This window comes from Ostrea edulis, chromosome 1 (assembly GCF_947568905.1).
Source record: "Ostrea edulis chromosome 1, xbOstEdul1.1, whole genome shotgun sequence".
Classification (NCBI taxonomy): Eukaryota; Metazoa; Mollusca; class Bivalvia; order Ostreida; family Ostreidae; genus Ostrea; species Ostrea edulis.
The window spans coordinates 93,603,125-93,619,810 of record NC_079164.1 but is presented as its reverse complement, the minus strand read 5'-3'; the positions used below and the strand labels follow the sequence as shown (position 1 = coordinate 93,619,810).

At 36.8% G+C, this 16,686-nt stretch overlaps 1 protein-coding gene across 1 annotated transcript; it reads left to right on the top strand.

Moving 5' to 3' along the window:
* Positions 1-4,288: 4,288 nt before the first annotated feature.
* On the top strand, positions 4,289-12,467 carry LOC125673554 (adenosylhomocysteinase B-like). Its single transcript, XM_056145069.1, has 9 exons — positions 4,289-4,461; positions 4,750-4,804; positions 4,978-5,106; positions 7,449-7,548; positions 8,638-8,750; positions 10,513-10,720; positions 11,071-11,276; positions 11,464-11,658; positions 12,238-12,467. The coding sequence occupies exons 1-9, from the start codon at positions 4,289-4,291 to the stop codon at positions 12,367-12,369; spliced, it is 1,311 nt and encodes a 436-aa protein (XP_056001044.1). The 3' UTR covers positions 12,370-12,467.
* Positions 12,468-16,686: the final 4,219 nt, after the last annotated feature.

Sequence of the window (16,686 nt, the reverse complement as noted above, 5' to 3'; positions counted from 1 at the left end):
CATAGCCCACTGGCACTTTAATAAGTACATATTTACCATTTAGCTTTTTGTCTGTTATTCTACAAGTTTTATCGTATTTTACAGCCTTTCTTACTTATGATTCCATGTTTACATTTAAATATCCACCATGTGAATGCCCTACATTCATACGCATATTACGAAGTACACTGTAGTTTCAAACCCGGCGATTTTAAACAATTTACAGTGCGGTAAGCATCAATTTAATTAATTGCACCAAAAACATTTTCATAATATGACTAAATATTTAGTCCAAAACATAAATATTGATATTAGAAACTTTTACAAGATATCTGTGAAAAGCTGTTGACAGAGGTGTAGTGCGAGTAGCGCACGGAACTCTGGGTAGAGAATGCCAAACCAGCAGACCTAACCCCCGCCCAATGACGTGTTCGTCCCGCTCATGACTTGTTCGCCTGTCATGAGAATCCCAGCTGTGTTCCCTCCAGACGCCCCTCGAATGATATTAACAACATACCAACTGAATAAATCTCAATTCCTAACAACCATCGCTATCATTGATTGTGCAAAAAAGGAAATCACAGAAACTTTTTTAAAACTACAGTTACAAATTATACATTCTGACTCCAGATCAACTACAACCCAAAGGGGACTTGTGGCTTCTGATCCTTTAGGGGACACAAGGGAAGCTACATGTAGCTGTATGCTATTTTGTGTTATCCTGGATAAATAAAGGCTATTATTATCATCATATTTGTTAGTGAATTATTTACTGGATCTATGTCAGATGTTGCTGTTACAGAGAATAGTGGATTTTACAAACTCCTTGTTAACTGATGGTGAGTTGAATTATTCTGGAAGGGGAATTCATTTTGCAGACAAAGGTTTCACGATATCCAAAGAGCCTGGGGAAATATGTCTGCACCTCTGTATCTCTGTCAGTGTATTCCCACCAGTTAGTACATGCATACATATGGAGACATCAATAAAATTTGGATAGTTTGCACCCTACTAAATCTTGGACAAAACCCAGGGTTGAGGAGAAAATTGTAGAGCATGTGAATTCATTGTGTACTACTTGTATACAATGTGAGTAGTTTATTTAAAATGATAATCAAACATTTTATAAGAGAGTAAATTTATGTCCAACTTTGGGAAAACTTACATTATGATGAATATAAACTAGTAGAATACTTAAATTTTCATTTGAAATGTGTGAATGCTCACGACCAAGAAAATTGAAGAATTTGTGCAGATTCATTGACAATCAAAATAGACAGATATTGTAAACCATTTATTCTTAAAGAACAATGATTATTCCGCAGTAGTGAATTATTTGTTGAAAATTTAAAAAAAAATATTGGTACTTAATCTATTGTCCTATTTATGATAAACTTCGATTTTAATATCATGACTCCTTTAACGAATTATTATATTGTGTTGCTATGTAATGACAACATGTACTATAGTACAAGGGGCTGGGTAACGAATTAAAACAGATGTTTTACGAACAGGAAATTTTGTTTTTGTTCCGAGTCTTTATAATATTCTTGTTTATAATCCAAGTTTTCTATTGTGTGTCATTTAACATATTCTTGACTGTACTGTCAAAATGGTGATGTCTATCAAACATTGTACACATTCTTTCTGTTGATTTGCAAGTTGTTGTTTTTTTTTTTAATAGAAATAGATATTTGGGTGGATGTGGAATAAAAATTGAAATGATCTAATTAACCCATTACCATTAAACAAATTACGCATGTAAATATCTCTGTAGATATCTAGATCTACAATATTCATGCAAGTATAACTGAAGTTGAACATTTAATGCAGATCATAGATGGTATTTGAGCTGCAATGTAAATTCTTGATAATGCTTAACTGTTTTTCATAAGTGAATCATAAATGATAGTAAAATAAAAGATGCAAAAGAAAGCAAGCAGATGAAACATTTTATTGAACCGGTCAACGCAGCATATATGATATAGTTATTCAGTTTCAACTGAACAACAAACATAGTCAATTCTGTAACAAAACAATTATTTAAAACTCGGTAAACTTTTCGTAATTAACCCAGCTGTGTATGAACAGTAAGCATCGATGATAGCCGAATCCTGTAAATCGATGGTTAGACGATGTGGTGTTTCTTCACTTCAAATGCAGCGAAAGCATCTAGAGCTAACAAATAAGTTATAATACATTACTGTTTCTTTCGCGTTTTTGCTCACTGAAATTATGTTAACATAACCTTCTCTGAAGTATGTCAAACCCTTTGACGGACTTTTCTGTGAAAATTCACGAATAAACGAGGCGATTGAAAAGTATCCTGTATAAGATCTAAATCGTCCGCCATGTTGTTTACATAAGTTGACGGAGTCTGAAAACATGTGACTTTCGTTGTCATCGATGGGCGGGGCGTGGAAGCGTGAATTACCCATCATTATTGCGTTCCCTCCAGACGCCCCACTAACTGCAGATAATTACCCATCATTATTGCGTTCCCTCCAAACGCCCCCCCCCCCCCCCCCCGAACTGCAGATAATTACCCATCATTATTCCGTTCCCTCCAGACTAACTGCAGATAATTATAACCCATCATTATATATAGGTTATTAGCAAATTAGTTTCATTTATTGTTTGTGCAGCTCCGTTTTTAGGTTTATGAGACCTGATTTGCTTCTCGTGCGTGCTGTAGGTTTTTACCTACCCCCCCCCCCCCTTTTTTTTTTAAAATATGGATATAATTTTCGTTGTTGCTGTTTTGGGATTTTAATGGTTTTTCGTTCTTTTTCAGTGACTATCTTTCACAACTTAATTACATGTATCATCGTTCGATAGATTTTATAAAAGGGTAGAAGTTAGATATTTATATGTAGTATTTACTGTATAGGTAAAAACAAATGAATCGAATGGAACTCGAACTCTCCCAGCTTTATGTACTGAATGAAAAATGTCTGCATCCAATGCGTTACTGTAGATTGAACATACACTTAACTCATCATTCCTGTGATTAAAAAAGAAAAAGTATTTTAAAACGTTCGTATATAATGATTTGATTTATTGATTTGAACATATTTTATTGTATAAATATACAAAGGGATTAGTTACAAGTTCTAGCAACTTAGAAAACCTCTCCCGATTTCTTGTTGCTGAAGGGTAGATACATTACCTATTTATGACTAAATTTGAAACACCCATGGATGCTTTAAAATAATTCCACCCTCCTGCGATGTCATCAGATTTTGCAAAATCAATGATTTATTTAGATTTATGCATGATACGAACATAAATTTTGTTGGAGTCTTTTCCTATAGTTATTGTAAAAATTTTTTCTTAAAAATCAACTATTTCAAAAGTCTATGTTATAGATGAATAATGATAAGTTTTAAAATATTGAATCCAAGGGCAATAACTCTGTTTCTATTGATTTTTTTTATCAAGTCTATTATGTGATAGATTTCCTTTATTTTTTATAGGCATTTTGTATATTTTTGTGAAGATACAGTTTCATGAAATTATTATGAATGTTACTATATCGTCATAACCAGTTTGTATGGAATTTTGATAACGCTGTTTAAGGAAAATTGTAGTTTTCTGCCGGTGATATACATGTATGCTTCTGATTATGTACGTCTCACATCTTAAAAAAACTGTGATGACCTATGTATTCTATTTGATAATTTGTTAGTTTTAACTCTAATGAATGGAATTAAATACACTTTTTACACTTGTATCAGATAAAAACTGCGAGTATGGAGTTACCTTAAATACGTTTCCTAATGTTGTTACAAAAAATTCAAGTGACAACCGTTAAATTTTCAACAAAACTCTGAATAACTTTTACTTCAAATTTTTATATCGACAACGGGGGTTTTCATCAACACGCCCAATACACACTTGTTCTCGTACTCAAAATATACGTAATGAAAGCAAAAAATTTAATGAAACTATAAATACTTTGCCCTATAGATCATGTTTCAGATGAATGTAAATGATGAATTGTACAAAGCTAGGGACAATAATTCGATTCAAATCACAGTCATTATGGTTAAATAGCACCGCTTCAATACGAGGCGTAATTTTCAGTGTGTATGGGTAAATACATGAACAGATACAGTGATGTCAGGAAAACCCTCCTATAAAATTGGTAAGAGTTGTTGAGTTTCTGTTGTATAAAGAATCGAGAAATTTCAATCGCGAACTCAAAATATCCTTAGTAATAACTAAGTATATATATCTAACTAAATGTGCAGCTGACATCAGCTTGGCTGATTGGGGCAGAAAATGCATCGAGATTGCAGAGAACGAGATGCCTGGCTTGATGCAGATGAGACAAATGTATGGCAAGTCCAAGCCCCTGAAAGATGCCAGGATTGCTGGATGTCTCCACATGACAACACAAACTGCAGTCCTCATCGAAACCCTCACAGCTCTCGGGGCACAGGTCTGTTATTTAGGAATGGCACAGTTCTCGGGGCACAGGTCTGTTATTTAGGAATGGCACAGCTCTCGGGGCACAGGTCTGTTATTTAGGAATGGCACAGCTCTCGGGGCACAGGTCTGTTATTTAGGAATGGCACAGTTCTCGGGGCACAGGTCTGTTATTTAGGAATGGCACAGCTCTCGGGCCACAGGTCTGTTATTTAGGAATGGTTGAATCAAGTTACTGTTCCTTTGGAAAATTGTAATGTTTAATAATTTTTATGCAAGATTAAATCAATACATCTCTTCAGTAACTGACTTGACAAAAAAAAATCAATTGATTGAAAGTTCTGGTTTTGATACATACTATGGTAATGAAACCCTCACAGCTCTCGGGGCACAGGTGTGACACTTTACAGAAGTTTAGAACTCTCAACTTTGCACACCAACATTGTTTTATTATGTCACAGTATCAAATAATTGTAGTGTTTCATGCATACGGTACTTGTTTTCACAACTGATCGTTCAGGTTTTCTATATTATTGCACCATTAGAGGATGCAGTTTTTCCCCACAGGTTCAGTGGAGCAGTTGCAACATTTTCTCCACCCAGGATTTTGCAGCCGCTGCCATTGCCAAGACTGGAGTCCCAGTGTATGCATGGAAGGGAGAAACCGACGAGGAATACATCTGGTGTATAGAACAGGTACGCTCGGCAATCAAAGCATAGAACAGGTACGCTCAGCAATCTAAGCATAGAACAGGTGAACTCAGAAATCTCAGTGCATAGAACAGGTACCCTCAGAAATCTTATTAGTGTATAAAACAGGTACCCTCAGAAATCTTAATAGTGTATAGAACAGGTACCCTCAGAAATCTTATTAGTGTATAGAACAGGTACCCTCAGAAATCTTATTAGTGTATAGAACAGGTACCCTCAGAAATCTTATTAGTGTATAGAACAGGTACCCTCAGAAATCTTATTAGTATATAAAACAGGTACACTCAGAAATCTTATTAGTGTATAGAACAGGTACACTCAGAAATCTTATTAGTGTATAGAACAGGTACACTCAGAAATCTTATTAGTGTATAGAACAGGTACACTCAGAAATCTTATTAGTGTATAGAACAGGTGCGCTCAGAAATCTTATTAGTGTATAGAACAGGTGCGCTCAGAAATCTTATTAGTGTATAGAACTGCTACACTCGGAAATCTTATTAGTGTATAGAACAGGTGAACTCAGAAATCTCATTAGTGTATAGAACAGGTACACTCAGAAATCTTATTCGTTAATAGAACAGGTACACTCAGAAATCTTATTAGTGTATAGAACAGGTACACTCAGAAATCTTATTAGTGTATAGAACAGGTACACTCAGAAATCTTATTAGTGTATAGAACAGGTGCGCTCAGAAATCTTATTAGTGTATAGAACAGGTGCGCTCAGAAATCTCAGTGTATAGAACAGGTGAGCTCAGAAATCTTATTAGTGTATAGAACAGGTACCCTCAGAAATCTTATTAGTGTATAAAACAGGTACCCTCAAAAATCTTATTAGTGTATAGAACAGGTGCGCTCGGCAATCTTAGTGTATAGAACAGGTGAACTCGACATTCTTAGTGTATCACGTACAGTCAGCACACTAAAGAGTTCCAATAGTCTATTCCATAATAGTTTGTACTATCATTTAGTACAGATAGGTACAAACTTTCTGGAGAAGCTTTCGAATTACTTTACCTAAAGCAGCTCTCTTTTTCTTGCTTTTAAATTTCATGCTTAAATGCTTTGTATGAAGTAATTGTCCTTTGAAGGCAACTTTAGAAATTCTACCTCCGGACACAGTTTCTGTACTAAATGATAGTACAAACTATTACGAAATAGTCTATTAGAACTCTTTAGTGTGAGAAGATATAAACAAATTACATAGTGACCATTTGCAACGGCTTCGAAAATAACCATTTGGGATTTAAGAAATGCAAGTTTTATAGTGATTGGGAGCTAATAGGATGTCTAAGGCAAAAAGTTCAAGCGGGCAAAAAATTCAGCTGATGCCATTTCAATCACAACAAGAGGTACTGTGAGCAATGCTCACTAAGAATACCCCCCGCTTACCCCAATATCCCAAAGGGTGTTGTTAATAAATATAAATTACCTCTTTCCTGAGTGTAAAAATATGGTATGCCTTTGTAGAAGAAAATGGAAGATATAGTCCGAACACAAATCCATGGCATACACCTATAATTTTGACCTTGAGATCAAAGGTCAAGGTCATAAAGAGGTCATGAATGTACATGACACATAGTATCATGGTGATACACCCATGTCTTATGGTATGACTATGTCAAAACCCTGTACTCAATTTTGACCTTGAGGTCAAAATTCAAGGTCATATAGAGGTCATGAAGATACCCGACACATCGTCTCATGGTGATACACTCATGTGTCAAAAATGGTATGCTTATGTTAAAGAACAAAGAAGTTATGGCCCGGACACGAATCCATTGTAAAAAACCTTTAATTTTGACCTTGAGGTCAAGGGTCAAGGTCATTTAGAGGTAATGAAGGTACTCGACACATCGCCTCATGGTGATCCACCTGCGTGGTATGCCTAAGTCAAAGAACAAAGAAGTTATGGCCCGGACACGAATCTGCACAGACAGACAGACAGAGTGATTCCTATATACTCCCCCCCCCCCCCCTTGAACTTCGTTCGGGGAGTATAACAAGCGGCCGAAGTTCAGACACGATTTCCCGAATCACTTTGTGTGACACTGGTCTGAGATTCGGAAAGGGGTGTCAGTCCAAATATCCAGCCTCGGCAAATCTCGCTGAGATTAATGCTTGGACTACTGAATATTGGGTCTAATCTTCAGATATAATGAACAGCAAATGATTATAACCAAATAATGACAATTAATGCATGATATTGGCTCTGACCAAATAACGACAATTAATGTGTGATAATGGCTCCGACCCTTATGTAAATTCGATGAAATTCATTCAGCAGAAAATAAAGCTTTTTATATAAGCTATTATATTTGCAGACCTTGGTGTTCCCCGATGGTCAGCCTCTTAACATGATCCTTGATGACGGCGGCGATCTGACAAATCTCGTTCACGAGAGATATCCACAATATTTGAATGGTTGGTTGGTTGTACATTGTTTAAAGTCCCTCTCGATAATTTTTCACTGATATGGAGACGTCACTATTGCCGGTGAAGGGCTGCAAAATTTAAGCCTTTGCTCGGCGCTTACGGCCTTTGAGCAGAGAGGGTTCTTTATCGTGCCACACCTGCTGTGGCACGGGTTCTTGGCTTTTGCGGTCTCATCCAAAGGATCACCCTATTTAGTCGCCTCTTACGACAAGCAAGGGCTACTGAGGACCTATTCTAACCCGGATCCCCGCTTGACGTATTCAAACAGTTCATGCAAAAACAATTTCTAAAATGTAGAAATCATCAACTCCTAGCGATTGAATATTTGTATTTAAACGATTCATACTAATATCCAATCGATATGTGTCGAGGATTTATAAATTTTGAAAGTTTTGTATTAGTAAAAATGTCTAAAAATCGGCAGGTCTGGGTGAAGAATTAATTTATACATCACATGACGTCATAGGAGCATCGTCAGTTATAGGAAAATCAAATTAAGAGCCGAAGACCAATTTCGTATAATGACAAATGATTTTAATACCTGTAAATAATTGTAAGTTATAACAAAACTTTGAAATTGCTTAAAGTAATTATGTTTAGTTTTGATAATTCTTGTGTCTATAATCAATGCAACACCAATATTGGGGATGAATTTCATTACCTCTTAGAATGTGAAATGTTAAAAATGAAAGGAATGCATTTTTGTTAATTTAGTTTAGGTAGAGTAAATGTTATAAAGCGTGTGGCATTGATCACACAATGTTAAGGATTTGAGAAATTTATGCAAATTTACACGAGTTATTAATACAAGAGTTTGTCCTCCCGAATGACACTTGTGTCCTCCTGAATGAAACGTATGTCCCCCTGAATGACACGTATGTCCCCCTGAATGACACGTATGTCCTCCCGAATGACACTTATGCCCTGTATATTTTGTTTCCATGTACTGTATTATATGCACGGCATTGCATTAAACAAAATCATGTTTGTATGAGCTATTGTAAAATTATCTTTACCATATAATTATTGGTTAATGAGAATAGAAAATATATATGTATATATATGAATCCATTTTAGAAATCGTTGGTATCTCTGAAGAAACCACCACTGGCGTATACAACTTACGGCGAATGATTGTGAGCGGAAGTCTCAAACTACCATCTATCAACGTCAACGATTCTGTTACGAAGGTGAGTATCAATGAATAATGTATGGTTCATCAGAGCTTTGTACGGAAGCCGATAGGTGCCAGAGAATAGAATTAATATTCATTTTAACTGGCGGCCACCACTTAATGTATGTGGATGCCGCCACTTCATTTAACGAGCGGTCGCCACATGAATTAACTGGCGGCCGCCACTTCATTTATATTCAACTCCTCTTTCTCTCTCCCGTCCCTCTCTCAAAATCAAAGCGGTGCAATCCCTTTAATCTCCCTCTCCTCTCCAATACTTAGTAATATGTATGTGATATACAATTAAGAGCATTGTTTTTCGATTGTGCTGTTAATTTACAACTCCATATAAATGTTTGTGATATCAAATGTCGACAGATTCGCACACGAGCAAATCTTCATTTGTACATGCCTGTACACCATATGGGTTTATGCTAATAAACTGAACTGAACTTAATATACCAACGTATCAGGCACGTAGAACCAGGGTGCTGACCCTTCACTTTTTTGACAACGTTCTTTTTTTAATTTTCATATGCAAACTAAGTTATATTTACATGTGAAATAAGATTAATTGGCTCACTAGCCCCCCTCCTATTCTTTTGCTGGTAGTAATGAATGGCAAAAATGTAATTATGAATAAACTGATGAATTGAGGGACGGATGGAGCTCCCTTCCTCCAATATAGGAGTATGAAGTTTGGGCAAAAGAGAATTTTTTAGGTTCCCTTTCTGCTTGTCGACAATTGTAAAAGACAATTTCTCCTCCGACTATCCCAACACTTTGAAAAACAATCCTACGTGTTTGTACTATTATAAATTTTCCCAAAAATATCTGGCGGCCACTAGTTGATTTATATGGCGACCGCCAGATAATAAGTGGCGGCCGCCAGTTGAATTAAGTGGCCGCCAGTTAAATAAATATTAATTCTATACCCTGGCATCTATCGGCTTCCGTAACTTTGTTACAGAAGACAAGGTCTTTACATCCAGATACCATTATTCTTGCTACAATGTATAAGTTTCTGCATCGTCGCAAGCCACGCCTATTGTCTCTGTTTACACTCCGTCAAATGCCATGGCTGTATGATTAAAGAAATCCTCCACTTCTTGAATAATTATATTCCATAGTCAACCAATCGGTGAGCTTTCATGATTTTTTTTATGGAAAGAAAATCATTCGCAGGTAAATGCGTGCTCGTAACGGTATAATTCGAGGATTGCCGATTGACAACAAACGGACACTTTTTAGTTGTTGTAACTAATGGACACTTCTTTGTTGACTTCGCCGGTGTAATAAATTTACTATATAATATGCGTAACCACGTCGCTCTCTTTAGATAATTGTCCGATCAACTCTAGTCTTAATGCGAATTTCATTTAATGAATACTTATAAACTTTACATGCATCTGTGAATAGGGATCTGTAGCCTTTTTTGTTGTTGTCCGTTATCACTTGTAAACAAATACTGCACGTCTTAATTGTGGACACAGCCATTAAAATATCGGAAATCTGTTATTGTGACTGTGATTCGTGAAAACAATTATTGTGTCATTTCATGAATATTCACGAAAATCGCGGATTTCGCTGATCATGCAGCCAAAGTTTGAGATAGGATAGGTACTACCGGACCCAGTAACCGTGGCTAGCGACGATGGAAATACTACCGGACCCAGTAACCGTGGCTAGCGACAATGAAGTTTCTGATGACATGGTATTCTTTACATCCAAAAACAAACTTATAGAGCAAGAAAATTAACATTTGTTTTTTACTACAGAGCAAGTTTGACAACCTGTATGGCTGCAGGGAATCACTTGTTGATGGAATCAAGAGAGCCACTGACGTCATGTTGGCAGGGAAGGTTGCCATGGTGGCGGGATATGGTGACGTCGGCAAGGGTTGTGCACATGCTCTGCGTGCCTTTGGCGCCCGGGTCATGATTACCGAGATTGACCCAATTAACGCCCTTCAGGCTGCCATGGAAGGTATACCATTCTGAATCAAAACCTAAAGCTAACCTGTAATTGATGTTTAAATGAAATGTGATAAATATGGAAACTCCAGAAGGTGATACTCTATTATGTATGCACAGTTCCTGTTGACGAAGTGTGTACCAATTTCATGGAAATAACGTGTAAATTGTATCCAATTGTATATAGGGCTCAAGACGGATGTGACCGGTCGACAGAGGATGCTTACTCCTCCTCGGCACCTGATCCCACCTCTGGTATATCCAGGGGTCCGTGTTTGCCCAACTCTCTATTTTGTATTGCTTGTAGGAGTTATGAGATTGATCACTGTTCGTTATCTTCACTTTTCATCTATATGGTTTTAGGTTTTGAAGTGACAACGGCCAATGAATGTTTGAAAAAAGCCAGGCTATTTGTAACGGCTACTGGAAATAAAGAGGTCATCCAGGGAAATATGTTTGAACAAATGCTGGAAGACTCCATTGTGTGTAATATTGGACACTTAGAACACGAAGTAGATGTTCAATGGTTAGATGACAATTGTATAAAAAAGGAGCAGATAAAACCCCAGGTAGGATTTTGTCTTAAGGAGAAAACTAGTTAACTAAATTTCACAGTAAACGTCGGTCATATACATGTTCTTGTATAAATGTAATCTCACACCCATTTCGAAAATATGTAACAGGATGATTCAAAGCAAATATAAAACAAATAAATAGTTGGGGAAAAAGTTTGGAGTGATTTTTCCATTTGATTAGGTTGATAGATACACCATGAAAAATGGACGACATGTAATTTTGTTGGCGGAAGGTCGGACCGTCAACCTAGGCTGTGCGCATGGCCACCCCAGTTTTGTGATGAGTAACTCCTTCACCAACCAAGTTCTGGCACAGATAGAACTCTGGACCAACCCAGGAAAATATCCTTCTGGAATACACCTTCTTCCTAAAAGGGTAAATGGAATATCACGCAGTTCTCTTGTTGTTGCATATCGATCATTTTACATTTTACAGTTATACATATGGTATTCTTGAAACTGACCCTGATTTCACTTTTGATTTGTAATGACGCACGTGACATGCTTATGGGATACAAGAAAAGTTTTCAAAACATGGAATAACCAAAAAGTATCAAACAATGGCATACCTCACACGCGGCAGAAAATAATCATGGCACCTCTAACAATAATTGAACAATATACTTGTATATGAAAACAATTAAAACGAATTCCATCCTCTCAAAAGGTGTTCTTGATCATTGAGACGTGCGGGTTAATTGCTAGGAATAGACCGGCAATACAGACCCTCCGAACCTTTGGGTAATCAAGAAAATTTTAATCGGCGAAATCGGGTACCCTGTACTACATAATTATATTGTAGGATTTTTAAGTCTCTCTCTCTATACTATAATATATAACGGTACCAAGGGTGCCAGATTTCGAAAGAGAATGTTTTGGAAAGAGAATAATGTGAAAAAAGTTTCAATCATTTGCAGACCTCCCACATTGAAACATATCTAATTTTCATCTGTAGCTCGATGAAGCTGTGGCAGCCGCTCATCTGGACCACCTTGGTGTGAAATTGACCAAGCTAACAGACGACCAGTCTTCATATACAGGAATCCCAACAGAGGGTCCATTCAAATCTGAACTCTACAGATACTAGATCAGAAATCTGTGTTATTTTACAGAAATCTGTGTGTCCTGATTACACCCACTATTGTCTCAGTTAGGAATCTGAATAAAACGAATAATTGCTCTTAATCCGTCATACCATTATAAACTACATGTATGTATGCTCACATACTTATTGAACTGTAGAACATTGTACACTATGTACGATCTCAGACTTAATGAACTGTACAACATCGTACACTATGTACGATCTCAGACTTATTGAACTGTACAACATTGTACACTATGTACGATCACATACGTATTGGATCCGGGTCGGAATAGGTCCTCCTACCCCTTGCTTGTCTTAAGAGACGACTAAATGGGACGGTCTTTCGGATGAGACCGCCCCATTTAATCGCCTCTTACAACAAGCAAGGGGGTACTCAGGATCTATTCTAACCCTGATCCCCACGGGAAGTTACTATTATAGTTTTCTATTGATATAGAAATGACAACATTGTATTGTTGATGAGAACACAGTGCTACTGCGGTGTTGTAATTGTGATCACTGCAATGTCGATCGAAGAAAACAAAGCTGTTCACTGGACGTACCTCGTACTCAGAGGAAAATCAGCTCGTAATTATCAAAGCGTTTTCTAGTAATTTCGAGATTTTTTCCAATCAATTAATTCTTTATTCTCCTTATATGTATAGTATAACTGAAGAAAAAAATATGAACATCATTTTCCATTTTATACTAACAGTCAGAGACTGTTTAAAAGTTGTTTAAAAGAGATTGCATAGTTGTATACTTAGATAATTCATCGGTCTGTTTACAACTAGAAAAAATATGAACATCGTTATTTTCCATTTTATTCTTGGAGAAAGTCTTGTTTAAAATGAAAAGAGTTATCTTTCTTTTTAAACATCCCGCGTATCTCCCGCCTTCCTGTACTTTTCTTCTTACATGCGGTCTAGCTGCTCCCTTTTCACTCTTCTGGTCCTCACCGTTGTTTTATATATTTCCTTATTCAACACTTATCGACAAGAGAGGACTACAATTTTCCAAAATTTTATTTAATGGCTCGTTATAACTTTATTTCAGTGTGATGAGTTGTCCGACGTTTGTTGTTGTCATTATCGTTGGCATCGTTGATTTTTCACAGAAGTCAGAGTATGGATAGTATAAAACCAAATCCGGCCCACTAGGGTGTTTTCTATTTATTTAACTATTGTTCATATTATAACCTTTTCATTGTAACTGGTATTTTATGTTCTTTAAGGAAACAGATCAGTGGCGTAGCTTCCATTGAGGCAACCGAGGCAGCTGCCTCGGTAAAAAAAAAAAACCAAACACCTTTTACGTTGTTAAAATGTCGATAGCTTCTGGGGGGCGCAGCCCCCCCAGACCCCCTGCCTCGGTAATATTCGAACCCAAGCTACGCCTATGCAGATGCATGATGAATGGGGGGGGGGGGGGGGGGGTGTGATGAAATGTTTTCAACAGAAAGTGGATTTTCCAGAATTTAATGGCATCCTATTTATACCATTGTTTTACACCCCGTAATACAAGCGGACTAAGCTCTTGTCGCCTTAACTGGATATTGGTGCGAAGAGGTCTGTGGGGTGGGAGGAAAATTTATTACTCGGAGGACCCCACCTGTGTGAGTTGGCCACCATGACCCCCCCCCCCCTCCCCCGTATACCATATATCCGATCATTGCGTAATTATTTATTGCATCATCACATTGTCTTGACCTTGCCAATATTTAAACTTCACTATCTATAAAAAAAAAAATTAGAAAAAAAGATGACTATTTCCAAAACATGAAAGATGGGAGAATTCTATTTCTCTTGAATGAAACCATTCTTACGAAAGCTGCACGTGTAATTTTTAAATTTTAGGTATTGTACAAGTAAACTGGTGCGTGTTGTGTTACTTTATACCATTTGTATTTTTGCTCACTAAAACAATTTTTCTCCTTTTTACATTTACATGTACTCATGATTAAATTTCTGTATCAAATACAGAGAAAGCTTAATGCTCTTAAATCTATGGTTGATTGATTGAATATTCTTTAGCGTCCCTCTCGAAAAATTTTCACTCATATGCAGACGTCCCCATTGCCCGTGAAGGGCTGCAAAATTTAGGCCTAAGCTCGGCGCTTACGGCCTCTGAGCAGGGAGGGATCTTTATCGTGCCACACCTGCTGTGACACGGTGCGTCGGTTTTTGCGGTCTCATCCGAAGGACCGTCACACTTGATCGCCTCTTACGACAAGCAAAGGGGTACTGAGGACCTATTCTAACCCGGATTCCCACAGGACTGATCTATTTTAACAAAAGACATTCTACCACCCCAACTCCTCACACTCCTTTTACGTACAGGTGTCTCGCAATAGGCACCCTTGTTGGAGGTAGAATACCTAAACAAGCTTAACTTTTAAAAGTGCACGTGAAGGTGAGATTAGCTACCTAAAACGGAATCAACCAATGCATGATTATAAACTATAGAGCTGGGGAGTTAAATCCGGGTACCTTCACTTCATACGGCAATATCAAATCCAGGCTTTCGGTAGGGGTCACCTTGGCAAGAGATAAAAGAACCGCCAGAATGAACACAGGGCTTAAAATATACATTGATAAATCTGTGTTTTATTCATTTTCTTATGAGTAATCTATCATATCGGATCACTGTTTAAGTTTGAATCTCGAGTGTGTCGTAGGATTTATTATGTAGACTATTGATATCCTCGAAAATTTATTAAAAAGAGTGCTAAGGAGCCCAGAGACAACGACGAAATTGATTTTCATTATTCTTAAAGAAAATCTCGCCTCTTTTCTAGTCCTATAGTGCGCCGCTTCAAGTATTTCAATGTCTGAGGGGGAGTTTTTAATGGGGAATCCCCCTCATCAAAAATAAACCACGAAACATGCCAATTCTTAAAAAATGGTGCGAACATGACGCTATGACAGGTCTAGCCATGTCATCATTTTCTCAGTCAATAATTTTGCTTCGGACTTCTATTCATAAAAAATTATTGAAATCATTTTTGGATTAAAGATAATGAAATTCAAACTCCCAAGGAGGAAAATTTTGAAGTTTTCTTAAAATGATTTTCAATATGATTTTCTGATCAATTTGAAATTATATAAATTTAAATGTTTTAACATACATGTACTATACATCCTTTGCATTCTTTTGGAAAAGATAGAAATTTCCTCGGTGATTGGCTGAAAACTTCAAAATTATGAAAAAACTGATGAAATGGAACTCTAGTAACAACTCATAATGACATTTGAACTGAAGACGACTGTAAAACACCTCTCTCTGTTTTGCACTTTCTCTCAGTTGAAAAGTGCATGCATTAGCAATCGGAAACAGATTATAGCCTATGGTAACTTTCGATCAATTTTTAGATATACTAAATACAAATCTTGCTCTGGACAAAAATTATATTATTGTGTCACCAGGGCCCAGTCGGCTTAGGAAGCACACGAACAATTTGTCGTTGCCAGAGGTTTGTCATCGGTCTCGCACGTGTCTATTGATTTGTAAAAAAGATATTTTTTGATCAGGAGAAATGAATGATTAATAATTCAAGATAAAATTTGAAGAACATGTAGCGGTTTAAGCGTACACCTGCATATTTCTTTATTCAACAAGATTTTATTGTTCTGAAGGTATTGGTGTTGATTGAACAAAGTATTAATCGTTAGTTGATTGAGATATAGTATATTAATTATGTGTTCAAAACCTAATTAACAATAAAGGAAATGAATCTGTAAGGGCGTCATGTTATCTATCTAATCAGATAAATTGTTTACATCCAATCAACCACAGGTCAGCGTCAAGGTAACATTAGACATACTCATATGCGTATCATAAATTCCAAATATCCTAATGATTTCTGACTTTGATCCGTTCGATAAATCAAAAATATCCTCTACAAATGAATTCAATTGTTAAATGGGAAATTGTGGTCAAATCTTCTCAGGGCAGTCAAACTCTAGTAGGTGTATGTCCGTCTGTTCGTCCGTCCGTCCTTAAACTTTTAACATTTTTGACTTCTTCTCCAGAACCACAGGACTAATTTCAGCCAAACGTGCAACAAAGCATGATGGGTAAAGAGGATACAAGTTTGTTTAAATAAAGTGCCACGTCCTTTTTGAAGTGGAGATAATTAAGAATTAGTAAAAATTTTGTGTCATCATTTAAAATCTTCTCAAGAATCAATTGGTCAATTTTAAACAAACTTGGCACAAATCATCCTTTGTTCAAATGAAGAGCCATGCTCTCTCTAGAAGGGAGATAATCAAGAAAATGCAAAATTAGGGTATCAGCGTGCCGTTGCCATCGTACTAT

Excerpts from the sequence above, each read along its gene's own strand:
- LOC125673554 (XM_056145069.1), top strand. The coding sequence starts at position 4,289 with ATGCCTGGCTTGATGCAGATGAGACAAATGTATGGCAAGTCCAAGCCC. Across the intron at positions 8,751-10,512 it reads TCAACGATTCTGTTACGAAG|AGCAAGTTTGACAACCTGTA; the intron begins GTGAGTATCAAT and ends TTTTTACTACAG. Across the intron at positions 11,659-12,237 it reads TACACCTTCTTCCTAAAAGG|CTCGATGAAGCTGTGGCAGC; the intron begins GTAAATGGAATA and ends TTTCATCTGTAG.